The sequence below is a fragment of the Megachile rotundata genome, chromosome 10 (genome assembly GCF_050947335.1).
Source record: "Megachile rotundata isolate GNS110a chromosome 10, iyMegRotu1, whole genome shotgun sequence".
In the NCBI taxonomy this organism is placed as follows: Eukaryota; Metazoa; Arthropoda; class Insecta; order Hymenoptera; family Megachilidae; genus Megachile; species Megachile rotundata.
In genome coordinates this window covers 10,546,783-10,571,984 of record NC_134992.1, presented here as the reverse complement: position 1 = coordinate 10,571,984, position 25,202 = coordinate 10,546,783, and the positions used below count along the sequence as shown (strand labels likewise).

At 36.1% G+C, this 25,202-nt stretch overlaps 1 protein-coding gene across 3 annotated transcripts in view; it reads right to left on the bottom strand.

The window, feature by feature from the left end:
- Positions 1-25,202, bottom strand: part of grh (grainy head) — a 226,217-nt gene that overhangs the window by 22,806 nt on the left and 178,209 nt on the right. For all 3 annotated transcript variants that reach the window (XM_076536590.1, XM_012281969.2, XM_076536591.1), the window contains exons 5-8: positions 22,207-22,567; positions 20,899-21,282; positions 8,576-8,835; positions 4,951-5,119 (exon numbers count right to left, since the gene is read on the bottom strand). In XM_076536590.1, coding sequence (XP_076392705.1) covers positions 4,951-5,119; positions 8,576-8,835; positions 20,899-21,282; positions 22,207-22,567 — 1,174 coding nt within the window. The remainder of the gene's footprint in view (positions 1-4,950; positions 5,120-8,575; positions 8,836-20,898; positions 21,283-22,206; positions 22,568-25,202) is intronic.

The window sequence follows — 25,202 nt, the reverse complement described above, 5'->3', positions numbered from 1 at the left end:
TGAGACATTGAGACTATGAGACATTGAGACTATGAGACATTGAGACTATGAGACATTGAGACTATGAGACATTGAGACTATGAGACATTGAGACTATGAGACATTGAGACTATGAGACATTGAGACTATGAGACATTGAGACTATGAGACATTGAGACTATGAGACATTGAGACTATGAGACATTGAGACTATGAGACATTGAGACTATGAGACATTGAGACTATGAGACATTGAGACTATGAGACATTGAGACTATGAGACATTGAGACTATGAGACATTGAGACTATGAGACATTGAGACTATGAGACATTGAGACTATGAGACATTGAGACTATGAGACATTGAGACTATGAGACATTGAGACTATGAGACATTGAGACTATGAGACATTGAGACTATGAGACATTGAGACTATGAGACATTGAGACTATGAGACATTGAGACTATGAGACATTGAGACTATGAGACATTGAGACTATGAGACATTGAGACTATGAGACATTGAGACTATGAGACATTGAGACTATGAGACATTGAGACTATGAGACATTGAGACTATGAGACATTGAGACTATGAGACATTGAGACTATGAGACATTGAGACTATGAGACATTGAGACTATGAGACATTGAGACTATGAGACATTGAGACTATGAGACATTGAGACTATGAGACATTGAGACTATGAGACATTGAGACTATGAGACATTGAGACTATGAGACATTGTGCCTCTGTGTCTCTGTGTCTCTGTCTCTGTCTCTGTGTCTCTGTCTCTGTGTCTCTGTCTCTGTGTCTCTGTCTCTGTGTCTCTGTCTCTGTGTCTCTGTCTCTGTGTCTCTGTCTCTGTGTCTCTGTCTCTGTGTCTCTGTCTCTGTGTCTCTGTCTCTGTGTCTCTGTCTCTGTGTCTCTGTCTCTGTGTCTCTGTCTCTGTGTCTCTGTCTCTGTGTCTCTGTCTCTGTGTCTCTGTCTCTGTGTCTCTGTCTCTGTGTCTCTGTCTCTGTGTCTCTGTCTCTGTGTCTCTGTCTCTGTGTCTCTGTCTCTGTGTCTCTGTCTCTGTGTCTCTGTCTCTGTGTCTCTGTCTCTGTGTCTCTGTCTCTGTGTCTTTGTCTCTGTGTCTCTGTCTCTGTGTCTCTGTCTCTGTGTCTCTGTCTCTGTGTCTCTGTCTCTGTGTCTCTGTCTCTGTGTCTCTGTCTCTGTGTCTCTGTCTCTGTGTCTCTGTCTCTGTGTCTCTGTCTCTGTGTCTCTGTCTCTGTGTCTCTGTCTCTGTGTCTCTGTCTCTGTGTCTCTGTCTCTGTGTCTCTGTCTCTGTGTCTCTGTCTCTGTGTCTCTGTCTCTGTGTCTCTGTCTCTGTGTCTCTGTCTCTGTGTCTCTGTCTCTGTGTCTCTGTCTCTGTGTCTCTGTCTCTGTGTCTCTGTCTCTGTGTCTCTGTCTCTGTGTCTCTGTCTCTGTGTCTCTGTCTCTGTGTCTCTGTCTCTGTGTCTCTGTCTCTGTGTCTCTGTCTCTGTGTCTCTGTCTCTGTGTCTCTGTCTCTGTGTCTCTGTCTCTGTGTCTCTGTCTCTGTGTCTCTGTCTCTGTGTCTCTGTCTCTGTGTCTCTGTCTCTGTGTCTCTGTCTCTGTGTCTCTGTCTCTGTGTCTCTGTCTCTGTGTCTCTGTCTCTGTGTCTCTGTCTCTGTGTCTCTGTCTCTGTGTCTCTGTCTCTGTGTCTCTGTCTCTGTGTCTCTGTCTCTGTGTCTCTGTCTCTGTGTCTCTGTCTCTGTGTCTCTGTCTCTGTGTCTCTGTCTCTGTGTCTCTGTCTCTGTGTCTCTGTCCCTGTGTGTCTAGAAAATGTCTTCCCAGTACCTTCAAGATCCTCCACACCTCGAATGCATTGGAGCTTCGAAAACTTATAAAAAATGACTAAAACCTTCAAGACAATCAGCTCTTACAGCAGCATAACATGTAACGTCGACGTGTAAAGCCAGACATAGTGTTTCACCAGAATTTCAAAAAGAAACAAACGATGAAAGTCCGACAGAAGGAAGTTAGAAACCTTGATTAGAACTCGTATAATCAACCCTCCACTTTCTCCTATGCACATTTTCTGCTATCTCCTTCCGTGTACCAACCCTAGCCGTACCATTCGTAACTAGTATCGCGTTAGTCATTTTGCATCGGCCGATTCCTCCTTATTAACCACTTTCCCCGTCTTCCTCTACATTAACCTCTCCGGCGGCGATAAAGCTACTTCCCCTGCCAATTCTTCGCCCATTCACCCGAATCACGAAAAATCCCCTAACCGTCGAGGCAGCAGTACATGCGTGAGTGCCGGTCTGCTTAGTCGAGCGTGCTTCTGTCGCGACGACCGATGTCACGCTCACGCGAGGCACGCGTTATCGTTGGCGGGTTCGAACGTACGCCGTCGGATTTTTCATCGCCTACCGGCGTTCAACGGTTGCCTGATTCTGAATTATTTGTCGGCAATCTGTACGCGAGCACGGCTCGCTGGAAACGTTAACCCGCGAAATACGCCCTGGGGACACGTGTAACTGGTTCGCGAGAAGGTTAACTTTATCTGATCGCGCGGCTCAAACGCCGGGACAATAAGGAAATGGATAAATAGCTGAGATAGAGGTCTCTATTTGAACGCGCCTCCGAACATGGGTTCTCGGAATTGGGGTCCTAATTTTAATTGGGACTTGTGGGTGGGTCTGGTTTGGGACTTTGGGACTTGGGGATTTGGTTATGGAATTTTTGGGACATGGAGTCTTTAGGGTTTTGGGGTTTGGGACTTTGGGACTTGGGAGATTTGGGATTTGGAAGGTTTGGGACTTGGGAGATTTGGGACTTGAGAGATTTGGGACTTGGGAGATTTGGGACTTGGGAGATTTGGGACTTGAGAGATTTGGGACTTGGGAGATTTGGGACTTGAGAGATTTGGGACTTGGGAGATTTGGGACTTGGGAGCTTTGGGACTTGGGAGATTTGGGATTTGGAAGATTTGGGATCTGCAAGATTTGGGACTTGAGAGATTTAGGATTTGAGAGATTTGGGACTTGGGAGCTTTGGGACTTGGGAGATTTGGGACTTGGGAGATTTGGGACTTGGGAGATTTGGGACTTGGTAGATTTGGGACTTGGTAGATTTGGGACTTGGGAGCTTTGGGACTTGGGAGATTTGGGACCTGGAAATTTTGGGACTTGAGAGATTTGGGATTTGGGAGATTCGGGATTTGAAGATTTGGGATTTGGAAGATTTGGGACTTGGGAGATTTGGGACTTGGGAGATTTGGGACCTGGGAGATTTGGGACCTGGGAGATTTGGGACCTGGAAGATTTGGGACTTGGGAGATTTGGGACTTGGGAAATTTGGGATTTGAGAGATTTGGGACTTGGGAGATTTGGGACTTGGGAGATTTGGGACCTGGAAGATTTGGGACTTGGGAGATTTGGGACTTGGGAGATTTGGGATTTGAGAGATTTAGGACTTGAGAAATTTGGGACTTGGGAGATTTGGGATTTGGAATTTGGGACTTAGGACTTTGGGACTTCAGGACATTAGAAATTTGGGACTTGGGATTTGGTACTTTGGGAATTTTGGGACTTCGGACTATAATGCTTTGAGAATTTAAGATTCAGGCCTTTGGAAACTGCTACTTTTGACATTGATACATTCCTGAATTTTGGGACTTGTAGAGCTATACAAAAATTTCTAACTTTTCCAAAAACTCAGATTAAAAATTGAAAAATCGACCGAAACTTTTACAGTTAAAAAATGTCCAAACACCTTAGGACTTGAAAATTTCCTAAAATTCAATTTCTCAAATTTCCAAAAATGCAATCTATCAAATTTCCAAATATGCAACTACACTAACGCACTTTCCAAATTTTCCACGACCATATTACCACGAATATAACTAAGTGACTCGAGTTGCCATGCGGCCGAACGTTCGATTAGCAATTAACGAGGAAGTCATAACTTCAGTTATATAGCTAGCCGGTGGTGGAAGAGAGGAAGGAAAAAAGGAGAATCGGCAGGTTTATCAGAATGGAAATTGCTAACGGTGCGCAGTGCTGCCAATTAGAGTCGCGAGAACAAACGACCTCGTCCGACTTCTTCTTTTCGATGCCAGCGCCTCCGTGGGCTGCGCAAATTCTATCCTATAAGTTTCTCGAGCGTATAATATATAATAAACGCACGTTTATTTATCATAATATTTATGAAATTTAAGAGTACGTATAAACATGTCGGAATACACTATTTCTATCGTGTGCATTTTAAAATTTAATGGTTTCAAACAAATATGGCGGAGGACGCGGTTATTACGCATGCGTAAATACTGCGCATGCGCAGTAAGTTATTTTACTCGTTCATTGCATTTACAATGTAATTATTGTAATAATACTGTGATAATAATTGTGTTATAAGTATTTATAACATAATTTTGATGAATATTTTCTGTGGAGAGCTATTATGGTGTTTGTATTGAGTTATTAGTAGTAATTAATGATTTATATGTATATGACAATACGTTATACGCGCCGCCATATTAGTTTCCTTGTGTTCACGTTTGCAGAACGTTGTTATACTATAAAATTGCATTATAATGGCAATTAGACATAATTTACAATGTCCTATCTTTTACTCTTTGATGTTCTATTACTTTTTATGGATATTTCCTTGCATGTCGATTAAAGTAAAAGCTTGTAATGGCACTGATACTTCGCTAATAACCTGCTGTACACACGCAGCCCCTGGCGCAGGGAAATATATAGGTCTTACCGTTCTAATTTGCAAATATATACACTGAAACCCAGTTTCTTCGTGCTTCTTCACAATTCTCACACAAAGAAGTATACGTACTCGAATATAAAACGCACATGGGGTCAAATTTGACCCTCTTTTGCATATTAAGATTAAATAAAGTAAAAATTCTGATGTTTTTAGTAGGTGATAGTCAGTTATCTTACCTTAACAGTCTGTCCAGCTTTCAGAGTGGGTTTATCAGGATCCGGAACATAATCCAACGTGATCCCATAGAATTGACCCTTGTTGATATACGTGATTCTATCGTCCTCGCGTCTCTGTGACGTGCTGATCGGCGACTCCAAGTGGTACTTGAATCCATAGGCGGAAAATCTGCGTTCAGACAGCGAGTGATTAAAATAAAAGTTACGATCGTTCCTTGTCTGTTAATTACGAACATATCGATGCGTATCGATAAAACGTAACAACTTATTCATTTACAAGTGTGCACGGAAAAAGAAGATAACATTCGATCGCGGTTGTCAATACTTGTACAAACCGATCGGGTTTTGCTCTATAATTTTCATATATTAAAGCACAATTATCGATAAGATGACATGCTTTTTGCTCGGTATCGTGTAAACAAAACTCGGATTCGATTATTTCGCGATTAAATGGATAATTGCTTTAACGGTCCTCGGTGATTGTTGTTAATTTATTTTTCTGAGAGAATTGCGCTCGGTTTAATTGGATTCTAGCTTTTGAGGAATGGTAATTGGAGCTTGATAATGGTAATTAAATCAGTGAGAGTTGTAATGAAAATGAATTGGTTACGTTAATTGAAATAAATTTATCAAACAAATCACTTAAATAAATTACTAAAAAAAATTCAACAAACCAGCTACTAAAGTGAGTCACTAAAAATTATTTAATCGAACAAAATGTTAAAACAAATTATTCAAATAAATTATTAAAATAAATTGACTAAACAAATCACTAAAATAAATTACTAAAATAAATTTATTGAACAAATCACTAAAGTGATTTCATATAATAATTTAATTGAACAAAATGTTAAAACAAATTATTAAAATAAATTGCTAAAATAAATTGACTAAACGAATTACTAAAATAAATCACTAAAATAAATTTATTAAACAAATCACTAAAGTGAGTCACTAAAATAAATAAATTAAATAAATTGTTAAAATAAATCATTAAAATAAATTGACCTAACAAATTATTAAAATAAATTAGTAAAATAAATTAATCAAACAATTCACTAAAATAAATCACTAGAAAAGAATTCATTAAACAAACCATTGAAATAAATCACTAAAACAAATTCATCAAATAAATTGTTAAAATAAATCACTAAAATAAATGGATCAAATAAATCACAAAAGTGAGTCATTACAATAAATAATTTAAATAAATTATTAAAATAAATTCATAACAAAAATTACTAAAATAAATCATTAAAAATAATTAACCAAACAAATCACTAAAATAAATCACTAAAATAATTTAGTAAAATAAATTAATAACATAAATTGTTAACACAAATCATTAATATAAATAATGATAATAAATCACAAATAAACTGTGAAAGTTTGAAGACCTAAAATATAAAATTAAAAATATAGAAACTTACAAAGTAACTAAGATTTTTTTTTATTAAAAAACAATGTAAATACACAATTTAAAAAAAAAATATCTATGAACTAACAAATATCTCAAACTTGAATTTCATTGATTGATTATTGTTGTGGTCGTCGATTACTATGGTCATTAGCTCGACTTGAATTTGAAACAATGAGAATTAAAAAATGTCAGAAATGATCTAAAATTTGTTTCGTACATCCCCCAACGTCCTCACAAATAAATTCCCTAGATGATCTCCCCAGAAGATGCCATTCCATTTCCCCATGCTTTCCCGGATAATCCTTTATACTACCAAAAACGTCGGTAAAAAAATTCGAATGGATAACATCAATTACCAGTTGTTGTAGCAGAAAATTACATCGAACATTTTCCTGTCGCCCGATAAACGTTTACGGTCAGGCAGAAGCTTACGCGGCCAGTTGTTAGCGATGGAGCGGACGGCTACCGGCGAGCGACGCTAAATATAGAGCCGCGAAACGCGAAATAAAAGGCGATTATCCTTATCCGAGGGAAGCGTAGCTTTTCCCTAGCCGTCGTATCGTCGCCGGAGTAGCGAGCTTTTCGCCTAGAGAGCCGACCTATTATCTTTATCTGCGCGACGACACGCGCTCGGTTTCGGTTTCGTTTTTTTTTTTTTTATCTCCGTTCTATGGTTTCTTTTTATTTCAGTCGCGCCGGTCACCGATGGAGAACAACCAGGACAGTGCGGTGCATACGAGCCGATAACCGAGCCTGGCCCAGGTGAACGGCCTGCGAGACTCTGCTCCTGTTCGCCGCCTACCTAGTTCAGCCTTATTATAACTTCTGTACACGCTTACATCTTGCTGCTCGATCCTGCGGGAGCTTCCTTCAAGGATTGGAACTTGCTTCATTGTTGGTTTTGAGGGAGTAGATTATTTCTGAAGAGGATGCAGCTTGCAGAGGATAGAAATTTTAGGAGGATTTAGGGAGGTTTTTGGAGGTCTGGAGAGGATTACTGGTACTGGGTGCTGGGTAATTGGGATTTGGGAGTATTGGGTGCTGGGGAAGATGGGATTTGGGGATATTGAGTGATGGGGAAGTTGAGATCTAGGGATATTAGTATCTGGACAATTTTGAATTTGGTGATTTGGAGAGTTTGGGATTCTGAAGATTTAGGGATTTGGAGATTTGGGGATTTGGAGAGTTGGGAATATGGAGAGATGGGGATTTAGAGAGTTGGGGATTTGGAGAGTTGGGGATGTGGAGAGTTGGGGATGTGGACAGTTGGGGATTTGGAGAGTTGGGAATTTAGAGAGTTGGGAATTTGGAGAGATGGGGATTTAGAGAGTTGGGGATTTGGAGAGTTGGGGATGTGGACAGTTGGGGATTTGGAGAGTTGGGAATTTAGAGAGTTGGGAATTTGGAGAGATGGGGATTTAGAGAGTTGGGGATTTGGAGAGTTGGGAATTTGGAGATTTGGGGATTTAGAGAGTTGGGAATTTGGAGAGTTTGGCATTCTGAAGATATAGGGATTTGGAGAGTTGGGGATTTAGAGAGTTGGGAATTCTGAAGATTTGGGGATTTGGAGAATTGGGAATTTGGAGAGTTGGGAATTAGGAGTGTTAGGGATTTGGAGAGTTGGGGATTCTGAAGATTTGGGGACTTGGCGAGTTGGGAATTTGGAGAGATAGGGATTTGGAGAGTTGGGGATTCTTGCATTTGTGGATTTTAGAATGTTGAGATCTGAGACTTAGAAATTTGGAGATTTAGGGACCTACAGATATTGGCATCTAGGGATATTGATATCTGAACAATTTCGAATTTGGAGATATTAGGATTTTTCCTTTTGTGCATTTAAAAATTTTGAGATTAAACTTTGGAAATTTGGAAATTTCAGAATATAGAGCCATTGGAATCTAGGGATATTGGGTGTTGGAGAAGTTGCATCTAAAGATGTTATGATCTAGGGATATTAATACCCCATTTATTAATAACTCCAATGTCATTGCTATGACACCATTCTATATTTCTCTAGATGCATATCTCTTGCTAGGGAAAAAATCCCTCTTCACTCGAATGAAGTGGTAACCCAAACTCCATTGCTATAACCTTAATATAACCTTAATATAACTAGACTATCATAGTTTTTCATAGATGGAAATTTTTAGGAAGAATAAGAAAATGTAGGGAAACGTGTAGAATGAAAAGTGAAATGTTTCTTACATTTTTGGTATCTGAATCTTGTCCGCATCGTTCTGTCTACCGAAATCGTGCCAAGGTCGTGACCTCGGTGGATTCGGGTTAGGGTTCGGTGTGGTCGCAGCCGAGGACACCAAGGCTCCACGTTGCACCTGCGCCTGTGCGTGGCTCTGTTGCAACTGCAGCTGCAAAGGTTGATGGTGTATCACTGCACCACTTTCGAGGACCACAGCGGCTCCTGCTGCTGTTCCGCCGGGACATAATTCCGTGTAGTCGAAAGAGGACTGCGTGCATAATACAAAATTCATTATTATTATAAATTCATTATCATTAAAAATTATTATTATAATTATACTATACATATAGACCATTATAATAGTCATTATTATTATAAATTCATTATTATAATATCAAATTTGTATTTGATCACTTGTAACTTTCAAAATCACCAATATTTCCAAAATCTTCGAAATCCCTAAAATCCACAAAAATACCAAAACCCTCAAAATTTCAAAATTTCAAAAAGGGCATCACATATTATCTTAATCTGAGTGAAATGTTACATGCAAATAATTTATTGCATGTTTCCTGGGTCCGCAGTTTGACCACCGTGGAGTGAAAGTGATTATAGTTCAATCTTTCAATCTAGCATTTTAATTTACTAAAATGTTGTTTCGCAATCGCCCGATTAAATTACACGATCGTGTCAACTGATAACGTTTATCCAATGCTTAATCTCTTAACGTAGCACTATATCTATGCACTTATATTGCCAATAATACTATTAATTTCTTTTTATTATTATAATAATAATTTTATTATTGCTGCAAATGTAAGTATACTGGGTGTCTCATAATTAGTGTAAGTCCCTGAAATGGGAGGTAGACGATGTGATTCTGAATAAGATTTCTCTTTACAAAAATGGGATTTGTTCATGATCGCAGCAGGTTCGAAGCCATCACTACCTGAGCATGAAGATCGAAGCCATCACTACTTGAAATCTTCACGCTGTGATTGGTGCCGTGTGTTTCCTTAATAATTCAAAAACGAAGCTTCAAATCACATTTCTGCAAAGGGAAAACTTATTCAGAATCAGCTATCCCTTATTGTAAGGACACTAATTGTGACACACCCTGTATAATTATAATGACAAGTATAATATAAATAATTTATTATTAAATAAGAATTGCTTAAACGAAGGATCATATACTATAAAAGTATCTATCAAAATAATTTTGTTAATAAGAAAAATGATGTTCTTAAATATAATACTATATTATTATTGCCACGAATAGTACCTAATTGCTTTAATGAATGGCACCTAATTGATTTAATGAATGGAAACTTAGTGATTTCGCTGAGAGAAAAATAGAAACGGAATTTATGCAACGACGTTCACAACGATAATATGTGCATTAGCATAAGCATAAAATACCGATTAATTTTTTCCTACTACTATCGTGCCAGTCGTGAAAAACATTGAATGAGGATAAGTAATAATCATAAGTTGACCGAGTGAATTCACACTCGGAGTGGTTTTAATATAGAGTAATTAACGTAAATTCGAATGATTAATTGCGCTGCAGTCGATGGACTCGAATAATTGCTTTGTGCAATTAAAATCACGTAAAAGTCGAAAAAAACGTAACCTTAATATACTTATGACGTTTACTTCTTACTAATGTTTTCGTTCCATTTATTTTTTACGGTTAAGAGGAAATGTTACGCGACATTCTCAACTTCGATTAAAATATAAATTCCAAATTACTTTGTTATTCGTAATGAGTGCTATTTATAATTTGTTGCAAGATGTGGGTTTGGGAATTCAAGGTTATGAGAATCTGGGGATTTGGGGATCTGGGGATTTGGGGATCTGGGGATTTGGGGATCTGGGGATTTGGGGATCTGGGGATTTGGGGATCTGGGGATTTGGGGATCTGGGGATTTGGGGATCTGGGGATTTGGGGATCTGGGGATTTGGGGATCTGGGGATCTGGGGATTTGGGGATCTGGGGATTTGGGGATCTGGGGATTTAGGGATCTGGGGATTTGGGAATCAGGGGATTTAGGGATCTGGGGATTGGGGACTTTGGAGATTTGGGGATCTAGGGATTTGTGGATTTGGGGATTTAAGGATCTAGGGATTTGTGGATTTGGGGATTTAAGGATCTGGGGATTTAGGGATCTGGGGATTTAGGGATCTGGGGATTTAGGGATCTGGGGATTTAGGGATCTGGGGATTTAGGGATCTGGGGATTTAGGGATCTGGGGATTTAGGGATCTGGGGATTTAGGGATCTGGGGATTTAGGGATCTGGGGATTTGGGAATTTGGGGATTTGGGGATTTGGGAATTTGGGAATCAGGGGATTTGGGGATTTGGGGATTTAGGGATCTGGGAATTTGAGGATCTAGGGATTTGGAGATCTGGGGATTGAGGGATCTGGGATTTCGAGATCTGGGGATTTGGGGATTTAGGGATCTGGGGAAGTAAGAATCTGGGAATCTGGGAATTTGGGTATCTAGGGATTTGGAGATCTGGGGATTTAGGGATCTGGGATTTCGAAATCTGGGGATTTGGGGATTTAGGGATCTGGGGAATTAGGAATCTGGGAATTTGGGGATCTGGGAACTTGGAGATCTAGGGATTTTGAGAATTTTGGGATTTGAGGAAATAGGAATTTAGATATGGGAGTCTAAGGATTTTTGGATTTAGAATTTTAAGAATCTAGGGACTTGGAATTTAGTAACGTAAATCTATAACACAGTCTAAGTATTTGGTAAATACATAATAATCTAGTAACAAAAATAATAATCTAGTAAGAAAACTCTAGAACATCTAAGCACATAATAACCTAATAACTTTGGTGTCCAAAAATCTCGAAATAAACAAATTTCAAAAATATTAAAAAACTCGGAAGTACAAAAATTGATAAACCAAAAGAAAAAAGAAAAAATAGTCAGTTATGCAGGCACGAATTACGGAAACCGCTTCATCCACGATAAAACGAAGAAGGAATTTTCAGTGGATCGAATCATCCCGTCGATCGGAGGCAAATTGCGAGCCCGGCGGCTAGTATCTCGCATAATTCTCGCGGGCGTCGAACGCGCAGCGATCCGCGCCGGACCATAAGCGATCCGTCACTCCCACGCATGCGCGGTTGTCGCGGGTAATCGGCCGCTTCCGGAAACATTAATCGGCCGACGGGTTGTGTCGTGCGAGTTAAGTCATTAGCATTAGCGGTTGACATTACGAATTAGAAAGCACGCGTTCCGTTCTGCTCTGCTTGCACACGCCGCACCGCGACGTTTTAGAAACGGATCGTCCACCTAATCGCCACTGAATTCCGTTCGATTATTACTGAAAAATTTTATTGGACTGTTTCATGATAGCGGTGTGAGTACAAACGGTGAAATTTGCGAGTTTTTTATTTGGGAAACGGGGAATGTGAATCTGGGGACTTTTGGATTTAGAAATTTGGGAGACTTGGAAATCTAGGGATTTTCAGATCTAGAAATTTTTGGGAATTTTCGCTAGGGATTTGGGAAAGTAGGAAATTAAGAATATTAGTAATATGGAAATCTAGGGATTTTTGGATTTAGAAATTTGAGAGTTTTGAGGTTTAAGAAACTAGGGAATTAGGAATTTGAAAAATATGGAAATCTAGGGATTTTTAGATCAAGAAATTTCGGTATCTAGGGATTTATTAAACTAGGAAATTAAATACTTTAAGAATATGAAAATCTAGGGGGCTTTGGATCTAGAAACTGGAAAATTTTGAGATTTAAGAAGCTAGGGAATTAGGAATTTAAAAAATATGGAAATCTAGGGATTTTTAGATAAAGAAATTTCGGTATCTTGGGATTTATTAAACTAGGAAATTAAATATTTTAAGAATATGGAATTCTAGGGATTATTGGATCTAGAAATTTGAGAATTTTGTGCTTTAAGAAATTAGGGAATTAGGAATTTGAAAAATATGGAAATGTAGGGATTTTTAGATCTAGAAATTTCGGTATCTAGGGATTTATTAAACTAGGAAATTAAATATTTTAAGAATATGGAATTCTAGGGATTATTGGATCTAGAAATTTGAGAATTTTGTGCTTTAAGAAATTAGGGAATTAGGAATTTTTAAAATATGGAAATCTAGGGATTTTTACATGTAGAAATTTAGGAATTTTTAGATCTAAGGAACTAGGGAATTAAGAGTGTCAAGAATTATAGAAATCTAGGGATCTCTGAATCTAGAAATTTTTCGAATTTAATGACTTGGGAAACTAGGGAATTAAATGTTATAAGAACATGGATATCTAGTGATTTTTACACCCAAAAATTTAGAAATTTGATTATCTAGTAAATTTAAAATTTAAAAACTTACAAAAACATGCTATCTTCCATAAAAAAATTTTATACACCCCATTTACTTAAAAACTTCTAATTTCGAATCCAGCAGACCACCAACAGCCCATTACCGTTCGTAGACACCATAACACGCGAATTGTTCATGGAGCACTCGATCTGCCCATCGTTGACCCACGCCATTTTCTCCCCGATCGTAACGAAACTCGGCAACATCCTCCGAACATCGCTTTTATCAGCGGTGTAGTAATATCTCCGCGGCTTGTAACGGCTATTACATAGTACCATTACGCGTGTCGGCTGGTAACAGCGAAAAGCGTTAAAGATTAAATTCCGTAATTACAAGGCATAAGCTGTTGCAGCTCGACTTCGTCCCGGAAGTCATCCATCTGCGAGTCCGAAATTGCCTCTCGTCAAAGAGAACGATTGTGTCCGGCAACTCCAATAAGAGAATTTTAATTAGAATCTAGTGGAAAATCGCTGGACAAATATTGCGGTTTTTGTTTGAGGACTTTATTAACTCGTGGTGGGACAAGAAGAGGGATTTTGTTATTGATGATGATTTGTGAGGATGTTTTTCAATTTTGCTAATTTTAGATATTTGGTAAATTGATTATTTTGTCGTTTGAGATTTTGGAATTTGATACATTTGGAAATTGAAAATTTTGTACTTTGAGATTTTAGAATTTGAAAAATTTGAAACTTTGGAAATTTTAAGAAGTTTAGAAATTTTGTCAATTTGAAATTTTTCAATTCTTTAAATTTTATAAATTTGGAAATTGAAAATTTCATTCTTTGAGATTTTAGAATTTGATAAATTTGAAAATTGAAAATTTCATACTCTGAGACTTTGGAATTTTTTAAGTTTGAAACTTTGGAAATTTTAAGAAGTTTAGAAATTTTGTCAATTTGAAATTTTTCAATTCTTTCAATTTTATAAATTTGGAAATTGAAAATTTCATTCTTTGACACTTTAGAATTTGATAAATTTGAAAATTGAAAATTTCATACTCTGAGACTGAAAAATTTTTTAAATTTGAAACTTTAGAAATTTTAAAAAGCTCAGAAATTTTTTCAATTTGAAATTTTTCAATTCTCTAAATTTTATAAATTTAAAAATAGAAAAATTCATGCTCTGACAATTTAAAATTTGACAAAATTAAAAAATTGAAAATTTTATACCTTGACACTTAAAAATTTCATAAATTACCAAACAAGAAATTTAAAAATTAAGTGAATTGAAAAATGAAAAGAAAAAAGAAATAAAAATTAGAAAATAGAGAAATTGAGTAGTAAACGGTGGTCATAAGTGTGTATGTTATTTACACGTGCATGGTTCGGTGATTCGGAGCTGGTTGAGGTAATCTGTGGGATTAATGGATTGGAACTGACTGATTCTAATAAAAAAAGCTGGAGTAGAGTATACTCCGTTTAGAATAAATATAAGGCTAGTAATTAGATTGCACCGCGAATTTCTGAAGTATCGATTTAAAATGATAAACATCGTAATGAAGGAGCTATAATGTTCAACCTGTTTTTGTGGTTATGAGAGAACCGCCGAAACTGAGGGACATTGGCGTCGCTTGGTGGAAAATAGGGAATATACATTTTCGTAAAATGTTGATTGTGGAATTTATAGATTTGGAAGTTTGTAAGTTTACAAATTTACAAATTTACAAATTTACAAATTTTCAAGTTTTAAATTATCTAATTTGCAATTCTCAAATTATCAAATATTAAAATTTCTAACCCCTAAATTTACAATTCTCAAATTTGTAAATCTCCACATTTTGAAACTTTTAAACTTCGAAAATTCCCAAAATCCACAAAACCCAAAATTCCAAAATTCTTAAAAGCCAGAACTCCAAAATCTCCAAATTTCTAAATCCCCAAATCCCCAAAATTCCCAAAATTTCCAAAAGTACCAAAAGTACCAAAATTCCCAAAACCCCAAAAACCCCCAAAACCCCAAGAATCTCTCAAATCCTCAAATGCCTAAATACCCAAATCCCCGAAATCCCGAAATTCCCCAAATCCCCAAAATTCCCAAAATTTCTAAAATTACCAAAATTCCCAAAATCCCCAAAACCCCAAGAATCTCCCAAATCCTCAAATGCCTAAATACCCAAATCTCCGAAATTCCCAAAATTATCAAAAGTACCAAAATCCTCGAAATTCCCAAAATTCCCAAAATTCCCGAAAACCCCAAAAATCTCTCAAATCCTCAAATCTCTAATTCCTCAAATCCCCAAAATTCCCCAAATTCTCCAAATCCCTAAAATTCTCAAAATTTCAAAACTCCCAAAATTCCCAAAATCTCCAAAATCTCTAAAATCCTCAAAATCCAAATCTACAAAATCCACTTACGCCAATGTATACAACAAGTGCATTAAATTTAGGAACCGATGATGCAAGAAACTACTGAAAAGTAGTCGATCAGTGTGATACTCCTTGGTACAGCAATCTTTCAACATTATATCTGAAAATAACCACTGTACAGAAACCTAGTCATTATTCGACGTTTAATCGAACAACCTGTACCGATACGACTATTTCATCATTTTTTCTATCGTTCGTAATTTCGCGTTGCCAATCGAACGCTTCGAGTTTTCCTATAGTTCTTCAATGGATCTCGTAACTCAGGGTTTCTCAACCATTTAGTTATATACTGTACTTGAGTTTATATTGTACTTACTTGTTATTTTTGCTTTTTTAAATGTTCTTTTTTTGAGGAATTCTAATATATTCACAAATTGTATTGTATATGTGAAGTTTGTATATGTGAAATCATATATTCTTATACATTTTTATATTTTTGATATTGAAAATTTCAAATTTCACATGTTATATATTTTTGTATTGACGATTTCAAAATTCTAGATGTTCAGCATTTATATATTCACACATTTTACAATTTTTAGTTTAGAAATTTTTATATACATATATATAAGTTGATTAAGATTTATGATCACAGAATCTATGATTTCTACAATTTTTAGATGACAGCGTCAAAATTCCCGGGTTCCAAATCTTCAGAGTTCTTAAATCTCCAAATTGCTAGAATTCCAAGTCCCTAAATCTCCAGAATCTCCAAATCTTCTAATCCCCAACTCTCTAAATCCCTATCTCTCTAAATCCCCAACTCTACAAATTCACAACTCTCCATATCCCTAAATCTTCAGAATCTCAAACTTTCCAAATTCCCAACTCTCTAAATCCCCAAATCTCTAAACCCCAACTCTCCAAATCCCCAACTCTCTAAATCTCCAACTCTCTAAATCTCCATCTGTCTAAATCCCCATTTCTCTAAATTCCCAACTCTCCAAATACCCAATTCCCCAAATTCCCAATTCCCCAAATTCCCAATTCCCCAAATTCCCAAATCTCCAAATCCCCAACTCTCTAAATCCCCATCTTTCTACATCCCCAACTCTCCAAATTCCCATCTCTCTAAATTCCCAACTCTCTAAATCCCCATCTCTCTAAATCTCCAACTCTCCAAATCCCCAACTCTCTAAATCCCCATCTTTCTACATCCCCAACTCTCCAAATCCCCATCTCTCTAAATCCCCAACTCTCTAAATCCCCATCTTTCTACATCCCCAACTCTCCAAATTCCCATCTCTCTAAATTCCCAACTCTCTAAATCCCCATCTCTCTAAATCTCCAACTCTCCAAATCCCCAACTCTCTAAATCCCCATCTTTCTACATCCCCAACTCTCCAAATCCCCATCTCTCTAAATCCCCAACTCTCCAAATCCCAAAATCTCTAAATCCCTAAATCCTCAGAATCCCCAACTCTCCAAATCCCTAAATCTCTAAATCCCTAAATCCTCAGAATCCCCAACTCTCCAAATCCCCAACTCTCTAAAACCCCAACTCTTCAAATCCCCAACTCTCCAAATCCCCAAATCTCCAAATCTCCAAATCCCCAAAATTCCTCAAATTCCCCAAATCCCCAAAATTCCTCAAATTCCCCAAATTCCCCAAATTCCCCAAATTCCCCAACTCTCCAACTCTCCAACTCTCTAAATCCCCAAATTCCCAAATCTCCAAATCTCCAAATCCCAAATCTCCCACCCCAAATTAAAAAATACCCGAGTTATAAAACTCCTACTAACGATAATCGCGCATCGTTATCGATTTATCGCGATAGTGGGAAGCGATTTGTTGTTCCGGTCGGTTCAGCGAGGTACCTCGAGTTGGTTGCAGACTCGATGGATGGCTTCCGCGATACCGTTCGTCAGGTCGAGTAACGAGCTGCGGTAACCGCGTTGCATTCCAACCTTAGAGAACGGAGGCCCTCGTATGAAGACGTACGAGTGAATAAACCATTCTGAGGGCCAGTTTATTAACAAACCACCGCTGCAAGCGCGTGCGGCCGCGAACGACCCGCGCAATTTTACGAGACCGCAACGGTAGAGTCCTGCTAGGTATACTCTGACTACTTCCTTTCTTCTTTCGCAGAAAAATCATTTACCTTTTCACTCTTTCTAGCTTCTTTCTTTTTTATGTGATACTGAGTAAATATGATGATATAACTGGTGTACTGAATTGTTCATAAAAATTCCTATGAAAATATCACATAGGTGATATGCATACATGATAATCTTTAAGACTGTATCTTTAATTAAGTTTATACAAAATAACATAAATATGTTATTGGAAATGTAAAAATTATAAAACTATATACAGTCAGTGTAAAAAGTATTCGTACAGTAATTAATTTCAACAGAAATGTTGTGAAACGTCATTTATTAACAAAATTTGAACAAATAAAAAATACATACATATTCTTAGATGTCTATGTATTCTATGTAAGAATGTGTATGTATTTTTTATTTGTTCAAATTTTGTTAATAAATGACGTTTCACAACATTTTTGTTGAAATTAATTACTGTACGAATACTTTTTACACTGACTGTATATAATTTAATGGGTGAATATTTATTATACTATGTCGTTAATTAAAATTATACAATATATTATTAAATCAAAATTAAGTGATTTTAATTGTAATGTAATTCTATTTGAAAGAAGATTTAACGAACCGACTAAAAATAAGGCGCAGAAAAGTTTAGCATCAAAGTTACAGATCTTTTAACGTTATTAATCATCTCTCAGATATCGTTAAAAAAACTTAGATCGTAAAGTTCGCATTTTTTTAGTAATCAAACCGTTTAACTGCGTCACGGATCGTTATATTTCCTCCTTCTTTGAATCTCGACTTCATATGCTACGATAATGTATGCTTGCGCGTGTAACGTGCACGTGTTTCCACGTGCTCTTGCGTACCACTTCATCATGTATGCACTCTATACAAACTTTCGTACATTTATTCTTGGGTTACATAATCGACTCTTTCATTATTCGATTACTAATTTCATCATTTCTGTGTTTGGCAATTTTTGAAATTGTAAGTGGTCAAATTTAGAAATTTTTAGTCTGATAAATTTTTTGATTTGTAAGTTATCAAATTTTCAAGGTTTTGAATTCTTGAGTTTTCGAATTTTTATGTTCTCAAATTTTCTAATTTTCCATTTTTCCTATTTTCCTATTTTCCTATTTTCCATTTTTTCATTTTTTCATTTTTTCATTTTTTCATTTTTCCAATTTTTCCAATTTTCCAATTTTCCACATTTCCAATTTTCCAATTCTCCAATTCTCCAATTCTCCAATTCTCCAATTCTCCAATTCTCCAATTCTCCAATTCTCAAATCCCCAAATTCTAAAATTCCTTAATTCTCAAATTCCCCAAATTCTCAAATCCCCAAATTCTAAAATTCCTTAATTCTCAAATCCCCAAATTCTAAAATTCCCTAATTCTCAAATCCCGAAATTCTCAAATTCCCCAAATTCTCAAATCCTCAAATTCTCAAATCACCAAATTCTCAAATCCCTAAATTCTAAAATTCCCTAATTATCAAATCTCCAAATTCTTAAATTCCCCAAATTCTCAAATCCCTAAATTCTAAAATTCCCTAATTCTCAAATCCCCAAATTCTTAAATTCCCCAAATTCCCAAATCCCCAAATTCTCAAATTCTCAAATTCCCAAATTCTAAATTCCCTAATTCTCAAATCCCCAAATTCTCAAATCCCCAAATTCTAAAATTCCCTAATTCTCAAATCCCCAAATTCTCAAATTCCCCAAATTCTGAAATCCCTAAATTATCAAATCCCCAAATTCTCAAATCCCGAAATTTTCAAATCCCCAAATTCTCAAGTCCCCAAATCCTCAAATCCCTAAATTCTCAAATTTCCCAATCCTCAAATCCCCAAATTCTAAAATTCCCTAATTCGCCTTAATTTCAATTCCTACAAACCTGACAACACACCAAGAAATAATTCAATCCAACCTCCAACCACAATCATGCAAATAATTTCATCAGAATCCCGCGAAAAACAAAAAATTCATAATACGTACATTCGTCTGTAATTGTCGAGAATGATTGAATTGTAACGTGAAAAAAAAAACACGCATAATGGACGATTCTCATTGAACGCAGGTAAACGTGTCAGATATCCCTAATAGATATGCATTGCTGATTATGTAAAGCGGTTGGTATCGTTAGCAGCCCGTGTTAGGTTCTGTTCCAGAGTGTGCGCAGAAAATGATTGCGCGTGGAAGAAGTTATATCCGCAAGATGGGGGCCATGATAACGTTTAATGGTAGGTGTTGTCCGATTAATTTGTTGCTAGAGATCGGAACATCTTTACGGTGTCTGGGCACGAAATCAACGCCGATGGAAAGTGATCGGGCGAAAGTGCACGTGCAATATCGAGGATGAATCTGTTCGAGTAGATCTACGGTCGATCTTGAAACATCGGGCTTGTACGGTGGGGAATAATTAGATTCGGTCGATCAAGTTAATTAACCACATATTTGTTTTCGTTATCTCTTTATATCGTGTGTGTGTTCTACGAAAATTGTTCTTGGGGAGTTTTATTTCGGTCGATTGTTAATTTGAGAATTTGAGAATTTGGGGAATTAGGGAATTGGGGAATTTTAGATTTGGGGAGTTTGAGGATTGGAGAATGTGAGAATTAGGGAATTTGAGATTTTGGGGAATTAGGGAATTGGGGAATTTTAGATTTGGGGAGTTTGAGGATTGGAGAATGTGAGAATTAGGGAATTTGAGATTTTGGGGAATTAGGGAATTGGGGAATTTTAGATTTGGGGAGTTTGAGAATTTGGGGAATTAGGGAATTGGGAATTTTAGATTTGGGGAGTTTGAGAATTGGGGAATTTGAGAATTTGGGGAATTAGGGAATTGGGGAATTTTGGGTTTGGGGAGTTTGAGAATTGGGGAATTTAAGATTTGGGGAGTTTGAGAATTGGAGAATGTGAGAATTAGGGAATTTGAGATTTTGGGGAATTAGGGAATTGGGGAATTTGAGAATTTGGGGAATTAGGGAATTGGGGAATTTTAGATTTGGGGAGTTTGAGGATTGGAGAATGTGAGAATTAGGGAATTTGAGATTTTGGGGAATTAGGGAATTGGGGAATTTTAGATTTGGGGAGTTTGAGAATTTGGGGAATTAGAGAATTTGGGAATTTTAGATTTGGAGAGTTATGAGAATTGGGGAATTAGGGAATTGGAGAATTTTAGATTTGAGGTGTTTGAGAATTGGGGAGTTTGAAAATTGGAAAATTTGAGTATTTGGGGAATTTGAGAATTTGGGGATTTGAGGATTAGGGTATTTGAAAATTAGGAAATTTGAGAACTGGGAATTTGTTAATCAAGAAATTTGAGCACTGATAAATTTGAGAATTGAGGAATTTCAGAATTGGAGATTTAACCCTTTAAAAATATGTAAATATAAGAATTTTACAATTCAAAAATTTGATTACTTGAGAACAAAAGTAACCTTGATACTCTCAAAAATATCTCCCTTACTATTCACCAAAAAATATAAACTAAAATTTAAACTAGTAAAAGAACCCAATAAAAGTTCTTAGGTAAAATAGTATAATTACAAACCTGGTGCAGCGCCGTGGGTGGATGATGATCTTGCCTGGGTGTGACTGCGTCGGCGCCGATGCCAGAGTCAGGGCTGGGAAGATCAACGGTCAGGACTTTGCTGCTGCTCGAGGACGAGCGTATCGCGTGTGTCGTCGCGTAAGAGCTTGGCACAACCTCGTACCTCGTGTACGAAGCGGTCGTGGTGGACAACGAGGACGAACTCGAGGAGGCCAAAGGTGGTAGAGCGTCGCCGGTCACGTAGACAGCTGTCGCCTCCTGGTGCAATCCGCTCGGGTTTCCAGTGTTCGCTGTTCCTGTCGCCGAGGTGGACGTGTACGCTGTCGACTGGAGACGTGGACTGCACGAGCTGTAGGGGTCGTAGGGACTTCCGTACTGTTGTACCTGGAATTTCATTTTTAATTGTATCAATAGTATCAATAGGATCAATAGGTTCAATAGAATCAATAATATCAAGAGTATCAATAGAATCAATAGCATCAATAGTATGAATAGTATGAATAGTATGAATAGTATCAATAAAATCAATAGTATCAATAGTATCAATAGAATTAATAATATCAAGAGTATCAGTAATATCAATACTATCAATAGTATCAATAGTATCAATAGAATCAATAATATCAAGAGTATCAATAATATCAATAGTATCAATATTATCAATAGCATCAATGGAATCAATAGTATCAATAGTATCAATAGTATCAATAGTATCAATAGTATCAATAGTATCAATAGTATCAATATAATCAATAGTATCAATAGTATTAATAGAATAAATTACATCAATAGTATCAATAATATCAATAGTATCAATAGAATCAATAGTATCAATAGAATCAATAATATCAAGAGTATCAATAGTATCAATAATATCAATACAAACAATTATATTATATTGTTAATAATAAAATGCCAAATCAGATTCAATTTCAGTTTCAAACTCATATAGAATACTTATTCACACTTTAATTTGTAGTTTAATACACTTATTGTCACATAATAACATTAATCCCTTGCACTCCTTTATTTCTTTGACCAACTCTTTAATTTACAAAATCAAACTGCACATCGATTTAAAGAACTTCAATAACATATGACAATAACACTAAACGTAGAAAGTTATAGGAACATACTGCAGACAACCCTGTTCATGATCAACCTCCTAACAACTAACTCACTTTAGTACTACATTTGCAAATAAATAAATAAATTTTGTAAAAATGTTTTCCTTAAAATAAAATCATAGACCCCAGAGAAAGACCTAAATATTAAATTAGCAGTGAATGAAGTAATTTGATATCTCACCTGTATCTGATGTTGAGGATGATGGTACATGCCCGGTGGCGTAGGACTATCAGGCTGCGCGTGTTTGTGCCTCTTGCTAGGCTGTTGTGCACCCCTGGAGGAGCTGAGGTCTTCAGGTTCGCGTTTGACCCCGGCGATACCGGCGCTCGAGGAGCCGTCGTGTCTGAGCGACTGCGGGCTCAACGGAAGCGGAAGGCCACCCTGAAGACTCTGGCCGGGACTGTGGGATTGCTGGTTATACTGATGTAGGAAGTGGTGAAGTTCCCCTCCACCGGCACCTTCGCCACCTTCCATGCGATTCGTCGATCCGGAACCGGACCCAGGCGCCTCCTGCACCAGCAGCTTTTGCCCCATCACACCCCTTCAACAGTCCGTGGAGAATCGACCTTTAGCAGTGCTTCTTTGTGCCACGACCTTCGTTTCTCCGATCGATTGCTCTAAGTGCGTGTGGCGAATCGGGGAACGAAGTTCGTTGCGATTATTGCAGATTTTTCGTTGTTGGAATGTTTAAGAAAATTCAGAGTAACTTGAAAATTCAGCAATTGTAGGAAACATGAAATAAAAATGAAGAAACCTTCATAAAGAAGAAAACTTCATAACCTAACACTTTTTAAGAACAAACTTTGCAAAGTTCTTAAAAATTGGATCTGCAAAAGCAATATATGCAATGTATTACCTACAATATCAATACAATATGAATCAGTCTATCATATCATCAATATCTACTAATATTAATCAGTCTATCATATCATCAATATCTATCAATATTAATCAATCTAACATATCATCAATATCTACTAATATGAATCAGTTTATCATATCATCAATATCTACTAATATTAATCAGTCTATCATATCATCAATGTCTACCAATATTAAGAAATCTATCATATCATCAATATCTATCAATATAAACTAGTCTACCATATTATCAATATCTACCAATATAAATCAGTGTATCATATCATCAGTATCTACCAATATCAATCAGTCTATCATACCATCAGTATTTACCAATATTAAGCAATCAATCATGTGATCAATATCCAGCAATATAAATCAATCTATCATATCATCAATATCTATCAATATTAATCAGTCTATCATACCATCAATATCTACCAATATTAAGCAATCTATCATATCATCAATATCTACTAATATAAATCAATTTACCATACCATCATTATGCACCAATATTAATCAGACTATCATATCATCAATATCTACCAATATTAAGCAATCTATCATATCATCAATATCTACTAGTACAAATCAATCTACCATATCATCATTATGCACCAATATTAATCAGTCTATCATATCATCAATATCTACCAATATAAAGCAATCTATCATATCATCAATATCTACCAATATTAAGCAAACTATCATATCGTTAATCTCTAAACAAATCTATATCAAAGTATGATTAATACACAGTATGTCGGAAAAATAACGGAACATTTTTTCAGATCAACGAAGAAATCATTGAATTTCCGTCGACACGTTTGTCATTGTTTTTCGGAAAGATTCCCCGTGATACGATAATTACGGTCCTTTACGATCTTTCCAGTAGAATCTTCTCGTGGGAAGCAATAAAACGTTAATATCGTATTAGCTAACGAGCAGAGCGATTTATCGTGCAGAGTATAGCATTTATGATGAGGCAGACGATCGACAACGCGACGCGTCGACGGTACATTTGTCATCGCTTTGCCTCTATGACGATATCATCGGTGCCGTGTATGTATAAGCTATAATTAATTCATAGATTTTCAAGGTCCGTCACGGCGAATAAATGCGTAATGTGTCTCATCAATAACGTTATGGCGTGGCTGTTTCGCAATAGTGGCTTTTCTCGATAAAAATCAGACAAAGACAGCCGCGGATAAATATCAATGGTCTCTAATCATTACTAAATATAAACGATAAGCATGATGCGTGCGTTCCTTTCCATTCCCTATCAATTATGCGTCGATTAATACTGCGAACGTTATTTTTTTACGTACGGAGTGATTTATATGAATGAAGATGCGAAATTGGTTGGATTGATGTGAAGTAGAGATGTGGAGAAATTTTATGGAAATGGCTGTTGTATATTGTTGATAGAACAATTTTTATTTGGGGGATTTTTAATGCAACTGGGTGCGAGCACATATAAATCAATTTACTAAATCATAAATATTTATCAATTTACTGTATCATCAATATTTATCAATTTACTGTATCATCAATATTTATCAATTTACTATATCACCAATATTTATCAATTTACTATATCATCAATGTTTATCAATTTACTACATCATCAATATTTATGAATTTACTATATCATCAATATTTATCAATTTACTATATCATCAATATTTATCAATTTACTATATCATCAATATTTATCAATTTACTATATCATAAGTATTTATCAATTTACTATATCATCAGTATTTATCAATTTACTATATCATCAATATTTATCAATTTATTATATCATCAATATTTATGAATTTACTATATCATCAGTATTTATCAATTTACTATATCATCAATATTTATCAATTTACTATATCATCAGTATTTTTCAATTTACTATATCATCAATATTTATCAATTTACTATATCATCAATATTTATCAATTTACTATATCATTAGTATTTATCAACATTAATCAACGTAAAATATCATCAATATCTACCGACAAGAATCAGTTTATCATATCATCAATGCTTGCCAATATTAAGCAGTCTATCATATTATCAATATCTGTCAATATTAAGCAATCTAACATATCATCAATATCTACTAATATTAATCACTTTATCATATCATAAATATCTACCAACATTAATCAGTCTATCATATCATCAATGTCTAAGAATATAAATCAATCCAGCATATCATTAATATTCGCCAATATAAACCAATCTATTATATCATGAACATGTACCAATATTAATCAATCTATCATATCATCAATATCTATCAATATTAATCA